The 24,534-nt window shown below is 41.5% G+C and overlaps 1 protein-coding gene across 1 annotated transcript in view; it reads left to right on the top strand.

Moving 5' to 3' along the window:
* The window catches only part of CSMD3 (CUB and Sushi multiple domains 3), a 2,596,150-nt gene that overhangs the window by 2,080,350 nt on the left and 491,266 nt on the right, over positions 1-24,534 (top strand). Inside the window, exon 39 of the mRNA XM_086918068.1 lies at positions 5,834-5,952. Coding sequence (XP_086774194.1) covers positions 5,834-5,952 — 119 coding nt within the window. The remainder of the gene's footprint in view (positions 1-5,833; positions 5,953-24,534) is intronic.

Here is a 24,534-nt window from a genome sequence, read left to right as displayed (position 1 = left end):
TCAGGTTAGGCTGTCCCTACCCTGCTCTGGATGGTATCCCTACTTAACAGAATCCCAACCTATCAAAAGGTGTCAGCTGTGAATGACTTCCTAGGAAGATCACCCACTCTTAGTCTCTGAGTGAAAACCTATGATCTCCAGTCATGAACCCTCTCTGCCTACCCATCCGCTCTCTGAAGGGTCCTCAGGCAACTGCTCTAACTCCACCCCGGGGTGCTGACCCTAATACAAAACACAATAACATTTGAGACGCCCCTCGTGAGACGCCCCTCACGTGGTGTCGATTCTGGCATTTTCCATGATGATCTTCCTCTGGGCCTCGTGCGTTAGGGTTGACCTTGCTTCTCAGACTCTTCTCCGGCCCGCCGATACCCCCTAAAACATTCCTGAACCCTCCTCCATGTCTGCACCAGTCTTTTGAACAGAACTCTATTCATCCAATTATTAATTGGATCCCCTCACATATGCAGACAGACATCCGTAGCTGAATCTCCATTCCCAGAGACTTCTAACAGAAGTTTGCAACTTACTTCCTGACACAAGTCGGCCTGTACCAGTACGTGCAAATCAGAAACCCTTTTATCACTTCAGGCCTACAACAATTCTAGCAAAGGTTAAACTAAAATAACATGTTAGCATCCCATTGTTAAGGAAATAAGAAACACATCTATGGAATATAAATCTAACGAATAAACAAATCATTATAACATTAGTGCAATGCATGTCAATGCAAAGGTGTATACGTTTCTACCCTTCTGGCCTAGCCATAAGGCCCGTTCCCTTCTGTGCCTTGCAGCATGACATTCTTCTTATTTAGCAGCTACACAACATGGATCATGATTAATCACGTCTAATAAGGTTATACATTTCACACATTTCTACATTAGTTCCACTTCTATATGAAATCTCTAAATTAACTACATTTTCGAAGTATAGGTGAATATAATTTCAACACTCATAGCATTTCTCTTATGATTTGTGCGTACTACTTTTAACTTTGATGTACTCATACTTTTTGTTCAGTTTGCGCTCTCTCAGTTTGTTGGATATAAAACGTTTGTGCTGTTTGTTGTTGCAACATGACTGGGGTTTACACCGTGCAGATTGTTGGTGCAAACCTTAGTACCGGCTGCACCCGAACGTATGGCCATTTAGTCCCTGGCTGAGTTTTAACATCAACAATTCTACAATATATTGATGACAGTGAAGCACATGAGGCCCCCCAAGGATGACAGAGAATAGTAGATTTGAAAACCTTAGCAGTTTAGCAAAGTTACAAATTCATTATTCATCGTTCAGGGAAACACACACAGATAAACAATTCTCAAAGAAAACAAAACATTTCACAACAATCAAATTAGTCCGAACTACTGCAGCTTGGATCCTGAAAAAGAGACAGAACCTCTCAGCCAAATGACACTCTAATATCAGTGAGTCATTTAAACTAAGGCCTACATGAACTATAGCTAAGCTGACGTGAAAATCTTTATATACGTGTATATAATGTACACATTGGAGTATATGTTGTGCATAACGAAAAATGAATGCCAGAGCGTCACTAGTGTCTCAGTCTCAGTTACTTTGTGGTATATTAGCAAGGGCCAGATCGCCGCCTTATCTGCACTTTTTGCCAATAAAGTGGCGATTTTTTATCGCCCAATTACCAAGTTGTCGCTAACAGCAGTTAGCGACAGCTTCCAGGCGATAGTGACCGGTTTGGGGCCCGCTTTGCATGTCAGCGATATTTATCGTTAATGACTTGCAAAGTGGGCGTACCCAAACTTGTAGCGACTGACAACAGTCGCTAACACAGCTATCGCCTATTAGCAATACCCGCAACGCGATAAAAAACGCACTAACCGCAATTAGCACCAGGATTTTACACCTGGTAAAAACCTGACTTAGCCATAATAGTCAATGGGAGGGGGATTCTACGGCTAAGTCCCCACCTGCCTATTAGCGAGATTTTCCTTAGCGATAAGATTTTTATACCTGGGAATCCCACGTTAAAGATGGGATTCGCCGCCATCGCTGGATTTTTTATCGCCGTGGAGATAAACGTTGGTAATACTGCTTTATCTCCTCAATAAACTCCAGCGATGGGAGGCGATAAAAAAAATTGCGATAAGCACGGTTAGCAATAATTATCTCAAGTTGTCGCTAATATGCCCCTTTGTTTTTAATGTGTCAGTATGAGCTCGGTAACTCCTCTAAACTTAACATACCATGAGTTGGTGCAAGCTACTTTTTCAAGCAGGGTGACAGAGTGCTACAATTTTTCTTTTTAAAGGGATGTGCAGAAAGGCGGGGCCTTATAAAGGAACAGTCCTTTGTGAGTATATCTCAGGGGCACATACAAGAATTGTGGCAAGGTCTGTGTTATTCTTTCAAAGTAGACATACTCTTCCGGCAGACCCTTTTCTACAGACAGTCTCTGGAAGCAATACATAACTCTAGCATTTAGGCCTTCAGACTAAGCTCCACAGGGGTGACAGAAAGAACTGCTTGTTTTGTTCTCTCCCAGAAGTTTCAGAACTGAAATGATTTTTCATATAACTTTTCAAGGGGTTAGTTCTCCTAAGCTGTGTACCAATTGTGCAGTTTTGTCCCTCGCCCCGTGAGTGTTTCTCATAATTCCCTGGCTCAACAACGGGCGCCGTTAAATGACGCAGACCAGCTGAGACGGGTACATTCTGTCTACGGAAAGGCCACAATCGAAGGGGCTAAGGTGGCGCAGGTAAGAGACTCGTCAGCGGCAGCGCCGCGTCAAAGAGTTTGAGCAAGCTGCGGCAAGACACAAGGGAGAGAAATAAATAAAGTGGCGCGCTAAAGAAAAGGGCACAGCCCCGTTATATATATATTTTTACAACTGGGCTGTTTATGACAGACTCCTCACCACCTGCACCCAAGAGAGTGTTCGAAATAAAACATTGAAATAAATGTTGAACATGGGGCTCTGATGGCACGTGTTCTATCTATTTAGTTAGCAACACGCTTGTCAAGACACTGAAAGAACAGAAAGTTCCGGAGTGAAAATGTAGAGACAGGTAATTTGCAATGTAATAACACAGCAGAGAATTCCAGAACATACTCTGAATTAAAAAGCACTTCCCGGAAAAAGTTGTGCATGTACGGTAACTAATTACAAACGGCACCTTTTGTACCTCTGCAGAGCTGGAGAGGCTGCGCTGACCCCCCTTGTATGTGAACCTCTAATCTCCAGGCCGTTCAGGTCTCACAGCCTCAAAGCAAGCCCATTAGCGAGTGAATTATCTCTCCCAATTCTGAAGTTATCAACTTTGGGTCACTGCATGATTAATCCTGCAAAATGCCCAACAGAATGCACTCAGATACATGCGCGCACGGATGGGAGATCCAGGCATCCCAGTGGTTTTAATGCAGCTGAATCTTTCTGAAAATATTCACCTTAGAATACTTGATTACATAATTACTGTAATTAGTTTACTGATTTGCAAGTGATGAGAAAAAAGTTAATTAGTCAACATGAATGGATAATGTTCGCTGGCTAAAAACACCTGCTGTTTGCGAAATGAAAAGGTAGTTCTATTAATATAAACTCTTTCTATAGTTTGTTGTTAACAAATATTAATGTCAAATAACTAATTGTAAGATCCTTGCTATAGCCAAGGACCGATTACAGAATTGAGCAACAATTTCGCTACCTCAAAACGTTAAAAAGAAAGAAAAACCCCAACGTGCTGTATTTGTACAGTACTCCAGTGGTTGTCTCATCTGTGCTGCACCGAGTGCCTAATTCACTGTACTGACTAGCTCCGGTCAAGCTTTTCAAAGTCATTCCCATCGTTCACGACCTGTTTGCATCTGTAAAATCTGACGGAAGTAAAGGTTATCTGACAAAGAGCTCTTTTTCATAGGTAATTGCCCCACGTTAAGTATTTTAGGGCCTAATGAATCTGTGGAATGTCGCTGCCGTGGTAGCGTCACAAAGTCTCTAAAGTCCTAAACTGAGGTTTTGGGTCGAGGATTTTCAAGGAGGTGTCTACAGGTATATTGAGTTTCCCTGTTTGAGGGGACGACTTCTGCTTGGATACGAAAGCCTGCTGAAATGCCTCTAGAGCCAATTTTCTCATTTTAAAATGGCTTTCCTCTATGCGTATATTATTGGATGTGACTTCTTTTTTCCTTTTCATCTATTATATTTTAGAGTATATTCTATTTACATTATATTTGTTGATACCTCTGGATGTTGCATTACTTTTTAGTTTTATTTCTTGCCTGTACTGTTGTTTAATGATGTTTCTCCCCCCCCCTTCTTTCCCCTCCCCTACCCTCCCTCCCTCTTTCTTTCTTAAAGCCTAGCATGTAATTTGTTCTACAATGTATAACATTACTTCTTATAATGTATTTTTGCTTATACGCTGTTCATTTCTTTACATGTTCTACTCTTTTTCTTCAATAAACTCAAAAATGGCTTTCCTGCTGTGATGCACCTGTCAGCCGCTGAAAAGCTTGACATTAGACAGTCCTATATGGACTGTGCATTATAAAAACCTATGTACTGTAAATTGACTGTCCAAACCCCTCTCTTTCTTGTTAAATCCATACTTACCGTACCAGACTACCTGGTAACATTGTTTCCCACTAGGTTAGCAATAAATCCATACGACATTTGACAGACAGAAGGCAGTCATTCTACTGAGCTCCCGAAAAGTAGCATTTAAAATAATATTTACAAATATTTACTAACTTTTGAAAGATGGCTGCTACAAAGATTACATTTATGCCGGTTGCAGCAGAAACATGTCTGCCCATGATGGCAAGAATGCAGGGCTAGGCCGCAGACCAGACAATGCGGGAGACCACTACTGCTCATGGCCACAGGAGATTGGCCAACTCCAAAGGTTTGGATGTGGGGACAAAGTGTGGGGCATATTTACAAGGATGGAGTTAAAATTATCGCCACTTTAGAGGCAGAAAACTGCAGCTAAAGCAGCGATAATAGGCTTGATAATAGGCTCTTGAGAATTCCAGAGAATTCAAATAGAAGCCCAGCGACATAAATTTTCATATACCTTTTTACCACGGGGCGCAACAACCCAGGAGAGCAAGTATCATGATGAACTACATTCCGCTACCGTCAAAACAAGCTCTCTGCCGCCCAGTAACATACCAAAACATCTTCAAGATCCAAGTTTTTAATATTAACTTTAAAGCAATTGGGACTACACAGGAGCCCCCACTGATCAGCATTCCGACAAATGTTGTACTCTGCGCCATCTGATCCCACTCACTGGCTGCCTCGTACACTAGCTTTTACTCCGTTGCAATTTCATGGAATTACTGTACATTAGCAATTTTTTGCATTATTTAATGAAGTCGTTTTGCTTTTTCTAACACATGTTTTATTTGTTTGCAAAGGTTTTAATTAATCATGCAATAAAGCGATTATTATTATTATTAATAGAAGCCCTTGTTCGGGTGTAAACTTGGGCTTCAATTGGAATTCTCTGGAATTCTCAAGAGCCTATTATCAAGCCCATTATCGCCGCTTTAGTAGCAGTTTCCTGCGGCTAAATTTAAATTTTAACTCCATCCTTGTAAATGTGCCTCTTAATTCTTAAAACTATTGATATTGCCACAATGAAAAACTGAGCTGTAGTTCTGGCAAAAATTCACAAAACCACTGAAATTCACCAGTGTTGCATGTTTGTACCAGAATCAAAACTATATTAGTAAAATGAATATGTTCTTTGAAAACGTAATGCCGAGTCATGATTGTAGCAATTCAATATTGTTTGTAGCACTTAATTTGTTTCAGAGTTTGTAATGCCAAGATAATTATTTTTCAAAGCCATAGGTCTGGATTCCTGTTCAGAGCCACAAACCCCAAGCAATGGAATCAAAATTGGTGACAGATACATGGTTGGTGATGTTGCATCCTTCCAGTGCGACCAAGGATACTCTCTTCAGGTGAGTCTTCCATATTATGTGCGCTCAACAATTACAGGGCAGTATGAATGAATGAAAAGGCGTTTGTAAAATACACACATACTTCAAGGAGTTTCCTGGCGCTAAACTGAAAGGTTGCCTGCTGAGCCTTTGCTGAACTTCCCTTCAATCATGTTGAAAGAGCCAGGTTTTTAACTTATTCCTGAAGACTGATAGGTCAGAGATGGACCAAAGTTCCAAGGGTAGATTGTTCCATGCCATCGAGCCAAGGTAGGAAAAGGTTCTGCCTCCAATTCTGCTCTGGCATATTTTCAGAACTTTGGCTAAGGAACCATAAGTTGACCGTAGATTCCTCGGAGGGACATATGCCCAAATCCTCTTCCTTGAGTACACCACTCCATTCTCATGAACGGCTTTATGAGCCAGGATCAATGCTTTAAAGAGAATCTTCTTTTTATTAGGGAGCTAGTGGAGTGATTTTAGATGCATGGTCATGTGATTTCTAGGAGCAAGTTTAAGAATCATTCTGCACCACTTGGAGTCTCCTAACAAAGTATTCTGGTAGATCCAAGAAAAGTACATTTACATAGCCCAGTCTGGAAGTAATTGGGGCCTGAATTACAGTTTTTTTGGATTCGATAGACAGGAGACGTAAGAGCATTTGCACGGAGGGTAGCAGCCCAAAACAGGAGCCTGCTCGAGCTTGAATATGAGGCTAAATAAACAGACCATTGTCAATATTGACAGCTATGTTTTTTTTTACCATGCTCTGTTGTGGGCCAGGGGAGGGGGTACCCTGAGGCCAACAAGTTCTCAAGAAATTAGGTGAGGTGGAGCCAAAAACACAATCTGTCTTGTGAGGATTGCATTTTAGTTGGTTAGTGGACAGCCATTTAAACATATTAGTGAGGCAAGTTTTAATCGTTCCTCCATCCAGGTCTGCCCTTTTTCACATGTAAACAGCAGTTGTGTATTGTCGGCATATGATGCCACCTTCACCCACAATATCTTTGCTAGCACCGCCAGAGGTGCGAGATAGACAAAGACTAAAGTATGGCTTAATGCCAAGCCTTGAGGCACTCCAACTGCCGACTCACGAATTGGGGATCAGAATGGGGGTGTACAAACTTCTTGGTTTCTATTATGCAAGAAGAAGGTCAGCCACTTAAAGGCATGGCCTCCAATCCCAATGGATCGAAAACATGCCAACAATCTTCCATGGGGAACTGTATCAAAGGCCACCAATAAAACCAACACCCCCTTCTTGAATAATTGAAGCCAAGAAGTGCCTTGATCAAGTCGGCCTTACTACCTTTATCCAGCATGCACACACACATATATATATATATATATATATATATATATATTCACTGAAAAAACCATAGGTTATAGACCATATATAGTTAGGGATTAGCATTTAAAAAACCTTATTTTACTCGCACAAAACCATTGAAATTCCATATATAGTTAGATGCACTAACTATATATCGCGGACCCGCAATCCACTGCTAATGATGTCACATATTACATCATTCATGACATGGTCAGTGACATCACTGATGACATCACTGATGACATCTCACATGACATCACTGATGACATCACTGATGACAACACCCAGTGACTGTATGTTTCTGTAAAGTTAAAATATGTCTTACATATTGAAGAATGAGTGGATGTATAAGTGTCTGGATGAAGGATTTAGTAGGTGCATGACTGACTGTATGAGAGAATGATTAAATGTGTCTCACTGAGTGCATGGGTTAGTGATTAAAGTGTCTTAATTTGGCAATCATTATTTATGTTCTTCTGTAAACTGCTGCATGTTTAAATCAGTAGCTATATCATTAACTATATGGGTTATTGAATGGTTGCCCAAGTATTTGTATGGGAGACTCAGTATGTGTGTGGGTGGCTGGGAGGTGTATAACTCTGTGCATAGATGTGTGAGCAGTTGATTCCCTAGGTGTATGGTTTCAAAAGTGCATGTAGAAACAGCTGTATGGACAGTTGACTGTGTGCATGAGTATATTGGTGAGTGAATGGATATCTCAGTTCTACATGTTAAAGTAAGTACATATGTAAAACACACTCCATGTGAGAGTTGACATATATAAATAACTGAACATAAGAGCCAGTGAATGTGAGAGTGGCTGTATGAATCATTGTGAACTTGTATCAAGGATTGTATAAGAGAGTAAATATGTGTTAGTATATGTTTGAATAAGTAAGGTGTGTATAACTGTATAGTTGAGGAAATGGAGGTGGGATTGATTCTTTGCATGACTGACTAGGTGTGTGGGTAACTCCATGGATGTGTGACAGTCTGTGAGTGCCTGTTTACACTGAGTGTATCTAAGGTTATATTAGAGTCTGAAGATGTATTATCGCATAAATGATATCATCAGTGATGTAATCAGTAATGTCAAATGAGATGTCAGTGATGTCATCAGTGATGTCATTTGAGATGTCATCAGTGATGTCATCAGTGATGTCATTTGAGATGTCATCAGTGATGTCATCAGTGATGTCACTGACCATGTCATGAATGATGTAATATGTGACATCATTAGCAGTGGATTGCGGGTCCGCGATATATAGTTAGTGCATCTAACTATATATGGAATTTCAATGGTTTTGTGCGAGTAAAATAAGGTTTTTTAAATGCTAATCCCTAACTATATATGGTCTATAACCTATGGTTTTTTCAGTGAATTTTCAAGGTTTTGTAAATGCAAATTCCTAACTATATATGGTCTATAACCTATGGTTTTTTCTGTGAATTTCATTGGTTTTTTAAAAGCTAATATCTATAGCTGTAAAATATATTCTTTATTAAGTGACGTATCACGTAGCCCGTGAGACGCCTCAGGATGCATCGCATAACCGTGACGTATCGTCTCTGCAGCGCAAACCAAACCCAAAACGTAAGCGCGCCAGAACACGCTTAAAGATATATATATATTTTTTTAACCTTAATTAGACAAAATCCACACGTGCACATATCATAAACGTTCAAAAAACACAATATGTCGGACTCCCGTTACGCTGCCGGTTAGCTGCCCGGTTAACGTACCAGGAAGCACCTTTACCGCGAAAAATCGCAATTTTTTTTTCACCCCCCAGGGAACTTTAATAGCCCCCTCATCAATCCTAGGGGTTCAGGAGGGGTTTGCCTTACCCCTTTCATTCATTTACACCTTTTTTTTTTCCACCTCTTGTCCCTCGATCCCACAGAGAGACAAGATGGCGGCAGCTCCAGACTGTTTACAATGATAACAGCCAATCAGCTTCTCCTCATACTCCCGTTACACTGCCGGTTAGCTGCCCGGTTAGCTGCCCGGTGCGCGTACCAAGACGCGTCTCTACGGCGAAAAAAACTGGATTTTTTTTATTATTTTTTTTGGGCCCAGCGTGGCTCTATAATATCCCCTCATCAATCCTAGGGGGTCAGAAGGGGTCTACCTTGCCCCTTTCCTTCATTTCCCCCTTTGTTTTGGCCTCCTCTTGTCTCTCGATCCTACCGAGAGACAAGATGGCGGCCGCTCCGGACTGTTTACAATGTTGACAGCCAATCAGCTACTCGTCAGACTCCCGTTACACTGCCAGTTAGCTTCCCGGTTAGCTGCCCGGTTCGCGTACCAAGACGCGTCTCTACGGCGAAAAAATCTGAATTTTTTTTTTTTTTTTTTTGGGCCCCAGCGTGACTCTATAATATCCCCTCATCAATCCTAGGGGATCAGAAGGGGTCTACCTTGCCCCCTTTCCTTCATTTCCCCCTTTGTTTTGGCCTCCTCTTGTCTCTCGATCCTACCGAGAGACAAGATGGCGGCCGCGCCGGACTGTTTAGAATGTTGACAGACACCGGAGAGCCAATCAGCTTCGCTTCGCAAAGTTCCGATACGCGAAAAGTGAGCGGACCGGAGCGCAGCCCGGAGCGCTGTTACAGATATATATCTTGTTTTAAACGTTAATTTCTCAAAATTCACTGAAGCACATATATTGAGACATAGCAAAGGCACATCGGGCTAACAGTCCCTACAATTTTGCCAAGTTTCGTGGAAATCCATTCAGCCGTTCGGGCTAAAAGTGAGTCCAACCGCCCTATGGAAATTAACATGGGAAAAACGCGTTTTGGGACCCCCCTTTTTTCTTGGCCCCCCCTTGACGAACCCCCCCCAAATTTCTAGGAGCTGCTCAGAAACAAAATGTGCCATTTTCCTGAAAATTTCAGCCAATTCCGTCCACAAACGCCAAAGTTATTAGACATAGAATTTTCAGAAATCCCATAGGGAAAAAATCCTAACTATATATACCTACTGGCTATCGCCAGTAGGTAATATATATATATATATATATATATATATATATATATATATATATATATATATATATATATATATATATATATATATATATATATATATATATATATATATATATATATATATATATATATATATATATATATATATATATATATATATATATATATATATATCCAAAAAGAAAGTTGCCCACATTTAGAGAAGCCACTCACAGGAAGGTTGAACTGCTTTTAATGGAGCAGGCTGCAGAATGCTGTACAAAAAGGTTTGACCCCAGAGTTCAAAGAGCCTGACGCGTTTCGTGCGGGAATCGCACTTCATCAGAGGCATCACTCGTTCCCTGCTCCTGACTGTATCTTTTTTATGTGGCTGGGACCACGTGCACAAAGGGCGTAGGCGCGCCCCGGGCATTGTGGTCAAAGTAGTCCTTGTTAGTTAAACTTCAGTGAGATGCTCGCAGCAGGGAAATGGATCCAAATGTAAAAACCCCAGTGGGCTGGGGAACACTTTAGGACATAACATCGTGCTCCGTGTTACCTCTCCACTTGCCCTTCCTGTCCCTTGGTGCGCCTCCTCACCAGACGAGGCGCGGGTCCACATCAGAATGGCCGGGCTTCTCCCCGACCGAGGCTGGCCGCTTTATATCCAAAAAGAAAGTTGCCCACATTTAGAGAAGCCACTCACAGGAAGGTTGAACTGCTTTTAATGGAGCAGGCTGCAGAATGCTGTACAAAAAGGTTTGACCCCAGAGTTCAAAGAGCCTGACGCGTTTCGTGCGGGAATCACACTTCATCAGAGGCATCACTCGTTCCCTGCTCCTGACTGTATCTTTTTTATGTGGCTGGGACCACGTGCACAAAGGGCGTAGGCGCGCCCCGGGCATTGTGGTCAAAGTAGTCCTTGTTAGTTAAACTTCAGTGAGATGCTCGCAGCAGGGAAATGGATCCAAATGTAAAAACCCCAGTGGGCTGGGGAACACTTTAGGACATAACATCGTGCTCCGTGTTACCTCTCCACTTGCCCTTCCTGTCCCTTGGTGCGCCTCCTCACCAGACGAGGCGCGGGTCCACATCAGAATGGCCGGGCTTCTCCCCGACCGAGGCTGGCCGCTTTATATCCAAAAAGAAAGTTGCCCACATTTAGAGAAGCCACTCACAGGAAGGTTGAACTGCTTTTAATGGAGCAGGCTGCAGAATGCTGTACAAAAAGGTTTGACCCCAGAGTTCAAAGAGCCTGACGCGTTTCGTGCGGGAATTGCACTTCATCAGAGGCATCACTCGTTCCCTGCTCCTGACTGTATCTTTTTTATGTGGCTGGGACCACGTGCACAAAGGGCGTAGGCGCGCCCCGGGCATTGTGGTCAAAGTAGTCCTTGTTAGTTAAACTTCAGTGAGATGCTCGCAGCAGGGAAATGGATCCAAATGTAAAAACCCCAGTGGGCTGGGGAACACTTTAGGACATAACATCGTGCTCCGTGTTACCTCTCCACTTGCCCTTCCTGTCCCTTGGTGCGCCTCCTCACCAGACGAGGCGCGGGTCCACATCAGAATGGCCGGGCTTCTCCCTGACCGAGGCTGGCCGCTTTATATCCAAAAAGAAAGTTGCCCACATTTAGAGAAGCCACTCACAGGAAGGTTGAACTGCTTTTAATGGAGCAGGCTGCAGAATGCTGTACAAAAAGGTTTGACCCCAGAGTTCAAAGAGCCTGACGCGTTTCGTGCGGGAATCGCACTTCATCAGAGGCATCACTCGTTCCCTGCTCCTGACTGTATCTTTTTTATGTGGCTGGGACCACGTGCACAAAGGGCGTAGGCGCGCCCCGGGCATTGTGGTCAAAGTAGTCCTTGTTAGTTAAACTTCAGTGAGATGCTCGCAGCAGGGAAATGGATCCAAATGTAAAAACCCCAGTGGGCTGGGGAACACTTTAGGACATAACATCGTGCTCCGTGTTACCTCTCCACTTGCCCTTCCTGTCCCTTGGTGCGCCTCCTCACCAGACGAGGCGCGGGTCCACATCAGAATGGCCGGGCTTCTCCCCGACCGAGGCTGGCCGCTTTATATCCAAAAAGAAAGTTGCCCACATTTAGAGAAGCCACTCACAGGAAGGTTGAGCCTGACGCGTTTCGTGCGGGAATCGCACTTCATCAGAGGCATCACTCGTTCCCTGCTCCTGACTGTATCTTTTTTATGTGGCTGGGACCACGTGCACAAAGGGCGTTTGACCACAATGCCCGGGGCGCGCCTACGCCCTTTGTGCACGTGGTCCCAGCCACAGTGATGCCTCTGATGAAGTGCGATTCCCGCACGAAACGCGTCAGGCTCTTTGAACTCTGGGGTCAAACCTTTTTGTACAGCATTCTGCAGCCTGCTCCATTAAAAGCAGTTCAACCTTCCTGTGAGTGGCTTCTCTAAATGTGGGCAACTTTCTTTTTGGATATAAAGCGGCCAGCCTCGGTCGGGGAGAAGCCCGGCTATTCTGATGTGGACCCGCGCCTCGTCTGGTGAGGAGGCGCACCAAGGGACAGGAAGGGCAAGTGGAGAGGTAACACGGAGCACGATGTTATGTCCTAAAGTGTTCCCCAGCCCACTGGGGTTTTTACATTTGGATCCATTTCCCTGCTGCGAGCATCTCACTGAAGTTTAACTAACAAGGACTACTTTGACCCTACGCCCTTTGTGCACGTGGTCCCAGCCACATAAAAAAGATACAGTCAGGAGCAGGGAACGAGTGATGCCTCTGATGAAGTGCGATTCCCGCACGAAACGCATCAGGCTCTTTGAACTCTGGGGTCAAACCTTTTTGTACAGCATTCTGCAGCCTGCTCCATTAAAAGCAGTTCAACCTTCCTGTGAGTGGCTTCTCTAAATGTGGGCAACTTTCTTTTTGGATATATATATATATATATATATATATATATATATATATATATATATATATATATATATATATATATATATATATATATATATATATATATATATATATATATATATATATATATATATATATATATATATATATATATATATATATATATATATATATATATATCAAGGGATCTTGATCAAATAAGCCCTATAGATCTAAATTGTGGATAACCTATGGAACGTAATATCACTGTTTTTGAAATAGTCACTGCATATTGTATATTGCTGATGATCACTGTATGTTGAAAATGTCTATTGCTGGAATTGAAGATTGTAAGTAGAGTCTACATAAGGTATTTGTGCCGATAACAAAAAACAGATCTACTGATAAACAAATCTGCCCGATTAACCATGACCCTACCTAGTTTTATGAACAAACTATTTAGAGAATCACTTTTACTTCCCGCCGGGAGTCACACAAGTACATTAAGCACTTTAAATATGCACTAGATGTTTTGTTTTTTGCACAAAAATTTTGCTGGCCATCCAAATAAATATGGGGATGTAATAAACAAATGCAGAATGTTTAATCGTAAACCGTCGCATTTGTTTACATCATGCAAAGCGTATTTGCACAGAGAATCAATCGGTTTCGTTATTTTAAAACACAGAAATTTATGTATTTGATACGTTTAAAAAAAAAATGATGTACATATTTTAATGACGTGTTTTAGTTAGAAACCGAAATGTATTGTATAGTTGTTTTTAGACAATTCTCGGAAATAGAGTTTGTCTTTGTATAAAAATGCATTTCCACTTTATACATATGTATACGTAAAGTCTGTTTACTATGTTCATGCAATGGTAATGGCCAGCAATTAGTTGTAATGCAATTCAAAACCAGGGGGGGTGTGAGCACAGCGTTACCAGCGAGCAAGGCGACCGGGATCGCCGAAACGCGTTTGGTAGTGGACACAGTATAGCACTATAAAAATATGAAAAAATAAAACTTCCAGCGGCTGCTGCAGAAATCAAGAGTCTGTCAACTGACAACTGAATCATTTATATATATATATATATATATATATATATATATATATATATATATATATATATATATTACCTACTGGCGATAGCCAGTAGGTATATATAGTTAGGATTTTTTCCCTATGGGATTTCTGAAAATTCTATGTCTAATAACTTTGGCGTTTGTGGACGGAATTGGCTGAAATTTTCAGGAAAATGGCACATTTTGTTTCTGAGCAGCTCCTGGAAATTTGGGGGGGGGTCGTCAAGGGGGGGCCAAGAAAAAAGGGGGGTCCCAAAACGCGTTTTTCCCATGTTAATTTCCATAGGGCGGTTGGACTCACTTTTAGCCCGAACGGCTGAATGGATTTCCACGAAACTTGGCAAAATTGTAGGGACTGTTAGCCCGATGTGCCTTTGCTATGTCTCAATATATGTGCTTCAGTGAATTTTGAGAAATTAACGTTTAAAACAAGATATATATCTGTAACAGCGCTCCGGGCTGCGCTCCGGTCCGCTTACTTTTCGCGTATCGGAACTTTGCGAAGCGAAGCTGATTGGCTCTCCGGTGTCTGTCAACATTCTAAACAGTCCGGCGCGGCCGCCATCTTGTCTCTCGGTAGGATCGAGAGACAAGAGGAGGCCAAAACAAAGGGGGAAATGAAGGAAAGGGGGCAAGGTAGACCCCTTCTGATCCCCTAGGATTGATGAGGGGATATTATAGAGTCACGCTGGGGCCCAAAAAAAAAAAAAAAAAATTCAGATTTTTTCGCCGTAGAGACGCGTCTTGGTACGCGAACCGGGCAGCTAACCGGGAAGCTAACTGGCAGTGTAACGGGAGTCTGACGAGTAGCTGATTGGCTGTCAACATTGTAAACAGTCCGGAGCGGCCGCCATCTTGTCTCTCGGTAGGATCGAGAGACAAGAGGAGGCCAAAACAAAGGGGGAAATGAAGGAAAGGGGCAAGGTAGACCCCTTCTGACCCCCAAGGATTGATGAGGGGATATTATAGAGCCACGCTGGGCCCAAAAAAAATAATAAAAAAAATCCAGTTTTTTTCGCCGTAGAGACGCGTCTTGGTACGCGCACCGGGCAGCTAACCGGGCAGCTAACCGGCAGTGTAACGGGAGTATGAGGAGAAGCTGATTGGCTGTTATCATTGTAAACAGTCTGGAGCTGCCGCCATCTTGTCTCTCTGTGGGATCGAGGGACAAGAGGTGGAAAAAAAAAAGGTGTAAATGAATGAAAGGGGTAAGGCAAACCCCTCCTGAACCCCTAGGATTGATGAGGGGGCTATTAAAGTTCCCTGGGGGGTGAAAAAAAAATTGCGATTTTTCGCGGTAAAGGTGCTTCCTGGTACGTTAACCGGGCAGCTAACCGGCAGCGTAACGGGAGTCCGACATATTGTGTTTTTTGAACGTTTATGATATGTGCACGTGTGGATTTTGTCTAATTAAGGTTAAAAAAATATATATATATCTTTAAGCGTGTTCTGGCGCGCTTACGTTTTGGGTTTGGTTTGCGCTGCAGAGACGATACGTCACGGTTATGCGATGCATCCTGAGGCGTCTCACGGGCTACGTGATACGTCACTTAATAAAGAATATATTTTACAGCTATAGATATTAGCTTTTAAAAAACCAATGAAATTCACAGAAAAAACCATAGGTTATAGACCATATATAGTTAGGAATTTGCATTTACAAAACCTTGAAAATTCACTGAAAAAACCATAGGTTATAGACCATATATAGTTAGGGATTAGCATTTAAAAAACCTTATTTTACTCGCACAAAACCATTGAAATTCCATATATAGTTAGATGCACTAACTATATATCGCGGACCCGCAATCCACTGCTAATGATGTCACATATTACATCATTCATGACATGGTCAGTGACATCACTGATGACATCACTGATGACATCTCAAATGACATCACTGATGACATCACTGATGACATCTCAAATGACATCACTGATGACATCACTGACATCTCATTTGACATTACTGATTACATCACTGATGATATCATTTATGCGATAATACATCTTCAGACTCTAATATAACCTTAGATACACTCAGTGTAAACAGGCACTCACAGACTGTCACACATCCATGGAGTTACCCACACACCTAGTCAGTCATGCAAAGAATCAATCCCACCTCCATTTCCTCAACTATACAGTTATACACACCTTACTTATTCAAACATATACTAACACATATTTACTCTCTTATACAATCCTTGATACAAGTTCACAATGATTCATACAGCCACTCTCACATTCACTGGCTCTTATGTTCAGTTATTTATATATGTCAACTCTCACATGGAGTGTGTTTTACATATGTACTTACTTTAACATGTAGAACTGAGATATCCATTCACTCACCAATATACTCATGCACACAGTCAACTGTCCATACAGCTGTTTCTACATGCACTTTTGAAACCATACACCTAGGGAATCAACTGCTCACACATCTATGCACAGAGTTATACACCTCCCAGCCACCCACACACATACTGAGTCTCCCATACAAATACTTGGGCAACCATTCAATAACCCATATAGTTAATGATATAGCTACTGATTTAAACATGCAGCAGTTTACAGAAGAACATAAATAATGATTGCCAAATTAAGACACTTTAATCACTAACCCATGCACTCAGTGAGACACATTTAATCATTCTCTCATACAGTCAGTCATGCACCTACTAAATCCTTCATCCAGACACTTATACATCCACTCATTCTTCAATATGTAAGACATATTTTAACTTTACAGAAACATACAGTCACTGGGTGTTGTCATCAGTGATGTCATTTGAGATGTCATCAGTGATGTCATCAGTGATGTCACTGACCATGTCATGAATGATGTAATATGTGACATCATTAGCAGTGGATTGCGGGTCCGCGATATATAGTTAGTGCATCTAACTATATATGGAATTTCAATGGTTTTGTGCGAGTAAAATAAGGTTTTTTAAATGCTAATCCCTAACTATATATGGTCTATAACCTATGGTTTTTTCAGTGAATTTTCAAGGTTTTGTAAATGCAAATTCCTAACTATATATGGTCTATAACCTATGGTTTTTTCTGTGAATTATATATATATATATATATATATATATATATATATATATATATATATATATATATACATATATATATATATATATACATATATTTATATATATATATATATATATATACATATATATATATATATATATATATATATATATATATATATATATATATATATATATATATATATATATATAATGATTCAGTTGTTGGGAGATCATGGCAGGCAGACACAGATCTACGCGTACACAGATCTACGCGTTTCGGGAAACCTATCCCTTGCTCCCGATCAACCTGGTCCTAGGCCACAAACACATATAAGTTCAAACTAGTGATTACATCATTTCCTGTTTGCTGTCTGAATGGCCCTGAGCCTTCTGGAGGATGTAGTTTTTATCAACCTTATACACAAATAAACCGAGTGTTTCACAGTGAAGCAAAGTGAATGTGACATTTAACTGTTAACTCACGTGTCCTTATTTTACATATTGTGCTCATTCCAGTTCAGTTTGTATTAAACGAAATTTGTCTACTTCATAATATTTTTCCCTTCATGGGGAGAAAACCGTTGTTCTTATCAATAAAGTTATACTTCATTCTCAATTTCTCAGTTATGAATTTCTCCGCATTCTGGTTTTACCCTCCAGTGGGTAATTTCTGATTTCCTAGATTGTTATTCGGATATCGGTGACAACTTGTTTTATCCTTTGTCATTGATGTTTATCTTCTGTTTGAGATGCTCTACTTTATAGTGCCCTCTGGTGGGTCCATCCTTTTTAGTTCTTTTATGTATCTGTCCTGTTTTCTCCTCTCACGTCATTTTCTGTTGTTACTCTTTTATATTTTTATATTTCAGATTTTGTTTTCTACTCGTTTGTTGCTCCCTCGGTTCTTCTTTTTCTTTTATTTCTTTTATGTGATTGCTTTCTTTTTTCTTTTTTTCTTTTTCCTCACTGGGTATCATTTTCATGATACTGAAGCTCTTTTATTATAAATGAATTTAAAGTTCTTCTGATTGGTTAAGACCAAATGGATGCAGTGTTCTTAGTTTCAGAATGTAGCGAGATTCTTTTTGTCGCAACTGTCGCTCTCGATCCCCACCTCGTTGATGTTTCGGGATCGTGTCACTACCGTAGAACCTCAGTTGTTTCCAGTCTCCCTGGTGATAGCGCTTCATATGCTGAGCCACAGCATTGGCTCGGTTCTTGTGTATTGTGGCCCTTATGTGTTCCAAGATTCGTTTTTTTAACTCCAAGATGGTACTTCCCACATACTTTAGTGGACAAGGACACTCCACTATATATACTGTGTATTGTGTCTTACACGTTATCAGCTGACGGATTTCCCAAACTCTGTTGTCATTCATCTTGATCTCCTTTATTTATTTGGCAATTTGGCAGGCTTTGCACATATGGCATTTCACAAAGCCTTTCGTGTTGAGCCATGTTCCTTCCTTCTTTTTGAGACTAGGAAGGATTCTGATGTTTGCCAGGAGATATGATGCTCCGAGGCAGGATCTGAGAACCATGAAACGGACCGTGGCAGAGCACTGTGAAACTTCAGAATCAGAAGTGACAGATGCAGAGCAATACGAAGCGGTAGGAGACAACACTGGACCAAATAAGGTTGCTCAACACCGTTTTCCACGAAGAATTCAGCCTAATATGTCAGACCTGGATGAGAGGAGGAAAGGGAAGACCACCAGAGCCGAAGGCCACAGAACAAGGAGACGGGGCAGGTGGAAGCAACAAAAACGATGGAGTAGCCTGGAACACCAGAAACAGAAGGGGCAGGAACTACAGACAATGAGTGACACATCACCATCCTAAACGTGACACCAAGGAAATTAAAGACAAATGAAGAGTAGGTCCTCAGATTTGGACTAACATTTTGTCCGACTGAAACCTTTGAATACACACAAACATGAATAGATAGTTCTTGAGGAAGGTCAAACTGTATAAATACTTCAAATGAGAACTTCTAGACAGACAAGAATGAACAGAGGATTACCGCAAGAGGACATGAATATCATCACAATACGAGATTTGGACACCCTGGTGGTTTTTGAAGAACTTTGAAACGATGGGAGTTCACAAGAGAGAAAGAGAAGAGAGATAATGGATAGAATTGAGGATCTAGGGATAACACAGATAGGCGCTCCAAGTTCCTTCAGGCCATCTTCAAAATTCTATCCGCAAATACCTATGGATGCCCTTGATGTGTTCACAGAGAACATTAATAAAGAACTGTTAACCCTACAAGTACAGGGGGAGAAAGGACCAAAGAGATGGAACACAACATATGCTCAGAGACAAGCATTAAAGAACTTACAGATGGATCGGTCAGCAGTGGTGAAACCCTCCGACAAAGGAGGAAATATAGTGTTGCAAACAAGAGCTAATTTTTGGAAAGAAGCCTATAGAAAGTGTGCAGGCATTTGGAGAACTAGTTTTGAATTGGTACAGTAAAGGTATACTATCCACAGAGGAATTGTACTACTTGCAAAATAAGCACCCAAGGATACCAACCTTTTACCATCTACCCAAGGCCCATAAAGATAAGACAAATCCCTCAGGGTGACAGATCGTCACATCAATAGGGCGCCTGCCTTAGAATATGTCCCCATGTGTGGATCATATCCTATTCCCTTTTGTGTCTCATGATCACACTGGCTGTAATGATTTAGTATACTAGCATCAGGCACAGAGCTGGATTGGAAGCAGTTCAGTACTTTTTGAGAGGATGACCCCTGAAGTACCTGGAGCACAGCGATATGCTGCTTACATTTTTGACTTTTTGTTTGAACAATAACAACTTTATTTTCCAGGATCAAAGGTACAAACAAATATGGGGTATGGCGATGGGCACTTGCTTTGCCCCCATCTACGCAAACTTGTTCGTGGGCTGGTGGGAGAAGCAAGTGGCCTGGACCAATACCATGGACGAATGGGTGGACCTGATCGTTTGTTGGAGGAGATATATTGACAACCTCTTCATAATATGGAAAGTGACTGAAGAATCTGCTAAATGATATTTTACTCGCCATAATGACAACAGTTTGAATCTCAAATTCACCTTTGAGATAAGTGCCTCTCAGGTGAATTTCCTAGATCTGAGAATATTTGTGAGTGACAATAAGATCCAAACAAGACCTCCATAGGAAAGCAACAACGGGTAACTCACTGCTGCATGGAACCTGTAGTCACCTGTTTAACCTAATAAAGAGTATTCCATATAGGGCGCTACTGCGAATCAAGCGAAATAGCTCGAAAGATAGTGATTTCCAACAAGCAGCAAGAGAGAGTGTTTTGAGGTTTAAAGTGAGAGGATATCGAAAGGGTGTCTTAAAAGATGCGCAAAAGAAAGTTGAGGGAAAGGAAAGGGCAGAGGTGCTTCAGGAGGAACAGAGGAAAGATGGCAGTAAGGAGACCAATAATTTTAGAATGATTTCTAGTTACTCAAATGCTGCAAGTAAGGTGAGAAATATTCTGCAAAGAAATTGGAGAATTTTGATATCAGATTAAGTGATCGGTCGAGATCTCCCATCACACCCCCAGATGACATTCAGGAAAGTACAATCAATAAGAGACCAGATGGTAAAGAGCCATTTATAGGCCAACAAACAGCAGTCTAACTTGCAGTCTCTTACTGACTTTTTTCTATGTGGAAGATGTAAGGCCTGCATCATCAGTAACTGAGTGAGTTCTTATAAGATCAAAGACCTGGCCAAAGAGAAGAAAATTAGAAAATGTATGAACTGCAACACTACATATATAGTCTACTGTCTAGTCTGCCCGTGTGATCTACGATATGTGGGGAGCGCCATTCACTCAGTGAAGGTACGCATTTTGAAACATCAGAGAGCGATAAGCAATAAGGACGTCAATTACCCAGTAGCACATCATTTTGCCAGCTATCATCAAAGCAATAGGTCCCTTCTTCAATGCTTCTGTCTAGATCATGTATCAAGAGACGTTAAAGGAGGGGACAGGGAGACCAAATTTGAGGCGACTAGAATCATGCTATATAATTGACATGCAGACAAAATCACTGGAAGGCTTCAACAGTGGGGAGGAATAAGCAATACATCTGTGATGGGTGGAGGTGTCACTCAACTGAAGAGTAGGAACAAGCCATAATAAATAGCACTAGAAGGATTGTGGTACAGCACAGGGCAGTACTGAAGGGACATAAATAGAAATAAACAATAGCTAGTGACCGCAGGAGACAATGAATGATGGGAGATGATGACATACACCGGAGACCAGATCGACCATTGCACATTTAGGGCACAATTGTGGGAGCAGGCTATATAGCCTACAAGGGGCAAATACAAGTGTCATAGATTTTGCAAGGAAGATGTAATATTATTAAGCTGAGAAATGTATATAACTTTCCCTATTGGGAACTCGCTAACCATATATGTAATTTTGATCTGCGTCTGTGTGAATTGTATGTGATGCATGCTATATTTATTAATGCATAATATATGCTTGAGAACAGAATTGCATGTTCCAATATGGAGCCAGGCAAGGTGCTTGTAAATGCGGTCCTTTTATGCTGCCAATGAAGAGTGAGTAGCATAAAAAACATTGTCAGGGTGGCGGCCATTGACACTGACAAAGGCTCAATGCCGAAAAGTATTTGTTTGTATTGTGCAATTATAATCCAAATCTGAGGATTTACCTCTAACGAGAGTGCTGGTCTTTCCTTTGGGAGTGGGAGTGACACACACTAACATATTTTGCTGGAAAAAGGGGGAAAGGCCGTCCTGATCATGTTGGCTTTATTGGTGGCCTTTGATACAGTTCCCCATGAGAGATTGTTGACACACCTTTAATCCATTGGAATTGGAGGCTATGCCTTGAAGTGGCTGACCTCATTCCTGAATATTAGAAGCCAAGAAGTGTGTACACCCCCATTCTCATCCATAAATCATGAGGCAGCATTTGGAGTGCCTCACGGCTCGGCATTAAGCCTTACTTTATTCATATTTGTATAGTTAGGATTTTATTTCCATAGGAAATGCATTTTTTGTGTTCCGAATAACTTTGCTGCCATTTGCAGCATCTCTATAAAACTCTAAAAAAATGTTACTTTTTGTCTACTTTATGCATGGAAAGTTTCTTTGTGATCTGTCAAATGGTAGTAAAAAAGGGAGGTCCCACAAGGCATTTCCCTTATTCATTTTCCTATATGAACTTTAGACACGATGACAGCCTGAACCGCCAAACGGATTTACACCAAATTTGGCAGAAAGCTAGATCTTGGTCCAGAATGAGTGTTTTTGTATTTTACTATAAATCTGTTTAGTAGTTTTTGAGCAATGAATGTTAAAAAATGTTGTATATCTAAGGACGTGAAGCTTTGCGGATCCGGACAGATCTCAAGATGAGATTAGATTGGCTGCCACCACCTCAACCAGGAAGTGGTGACAGTCATCTAAGGACTCAGGACACAGTCCTGAGTACTAAAAATTTTTTGTACAAAAGACATAGGGGACATGGTAGGAATACCCTGACACCCAATGACTAGTGTTGATGGGGAACCAACCTGAGTCCCAAAACATTTTTTTTTAAATATGTTGCAGCATATTTATGGAGGAACCACAAATCCATCACCAAAATTTAATTTAAAAAAGTGTTGGCTCCCGCGAATTGTAAAATAACCCCCGTGATCCAGGGCCAGGGGGGAGGAGCACCATACAGTTAAGGGGGAGGGGCCCATGTGGTCCACCATCCCAGGCCTCCACGAGGCCCCTGGTACCCCATCCCACAGGGCCAGTCACTACACTGAAGGGAAGGGGGCTAGCTGGCCCCCCTCCACAGGGTCAGGAGACCCGTCCCAAGGGCGTTGACTAAATTGAAGGGGAGAGGGCCGTCCCTGACCTAATGCTAGTAGGTTAAGTGAAAGGGATCTGGCCGCATGTCCCCTCGATGGGCCTGGGGAGGCCACAGGGACCCCAGGCTGTTAACTAAATTAGAGGGTAGGGGAACTGTGTGGCCCCCCTCCACATGCTAAGAGAGGCCCGAGGACCCCATCCCCCACAGGCTGGTAAATTAACCGAAGAGGAAGGGGGCTTTAAATTCCTCTTTCCTGAGCCATCGAATGGCCCAAAGGTCCCATCCTACAGGGTTGTTTAATGACTGTTTTTTGGGGTCCCCAACCAAGGTGCACCATCTACTTCCCTTCCCGCGAGCGCAGGCAGAGAAAATGCAAGGTCCTCTCAGCAGACAGGAGCACAAAGCTGCTCTCGTCAGTGAGAGAACACAGCGTTTCCCTGCTCACACTTTTGGGTAGGGAATTGCTTTGCATCACTCCAACCCCACAGGAGCAAAAGAAAAATTAAGGAGAAGTTGTGTCATGCCCTGGGATGGCACCAGGACCCATGACCTTTTAAAAAGAAAATGCCAGGACAGCCACAAACAAAATAAAACAATTAATGAAGTGAATAATAAAGGAGCGGCCACAACCGCTCATATAATATTCACTACTCCTTCAAGGAGTGCCTCATATTGCCCTGGGAGGGCAATTGTGGTACAGTGTGCTTTAGAGATGTCCCTAGAAGAGGCAGGGACATCAGCATGTTTTTTAATGTTGCAGTGGGACTGTAGGGAGTTCTGCAGTACCCAGCAACGCAAGAAAAAAGTATGTTTCCTGGATCATTCAGACTGTGACCACCTGGAGAACTTATCATATATTTTTTTGCATTTTTCAGGCTTGTGCTTTTAATCTACAGCTAGGATTGCAGAGCCTCCAAGGACCTCTCTGTAGTTTATGTGATACAGTATATCCCATAAATTACAAGGTCTGTATCTGTTTGGTTTTATTTTTAATATATTTAGGGGTGTAAAATGTTAAAAAGTAAAAAAAAGAGATTTTTTGGAGTGAAAATTGTGTATTTCAGACTCCTTATTTTCTCATTTTCCACTCCAAAAATGTAATATTAAAAACTACTAAAAAGAAAGAATCACAGACGTGTAGTTTAATAAAACATTCTTAAATATTTTTTGAGTAGTCAATAATGATGAACATTGTTTTGGGTGACCCTGAATACCAAAGGGGTAGGGTTCCAAAAGACAGTATGTCACAAAATAACATCCCCTTTGGACCCATTCTAAGCAGCAGAAAACCTTGCATATATATCACACACTACTCAATTCAAATTTTCATTCTAGGCAGAAAACATGATGATGTAAGAATAGTCAGAAAATTATAAAAAGTATGCAATTTATTATGCCGTTAAAAAATTCACAATAAAAAAGGATAAACAGT

This window comes from Lissotriton vulgaris, chromosome 4_1, assembly GCF_964263255.1.
Source record: "Lissotriton vulgaris chromosome 4_1, aLisVul1.2, whole genome shotgun sequence".
In the NCBI taxonomy this organism is placed as follows: domain Eukaryota; kingdom Metazoa; phylum Chordata; class Amphibia; order Caudata; family Salamandridae; genus Lissotriton; species Lissotriton vulgaris.
This window is presented reverse-complemented; position numbering and strand designations above follow the sequence as displayed.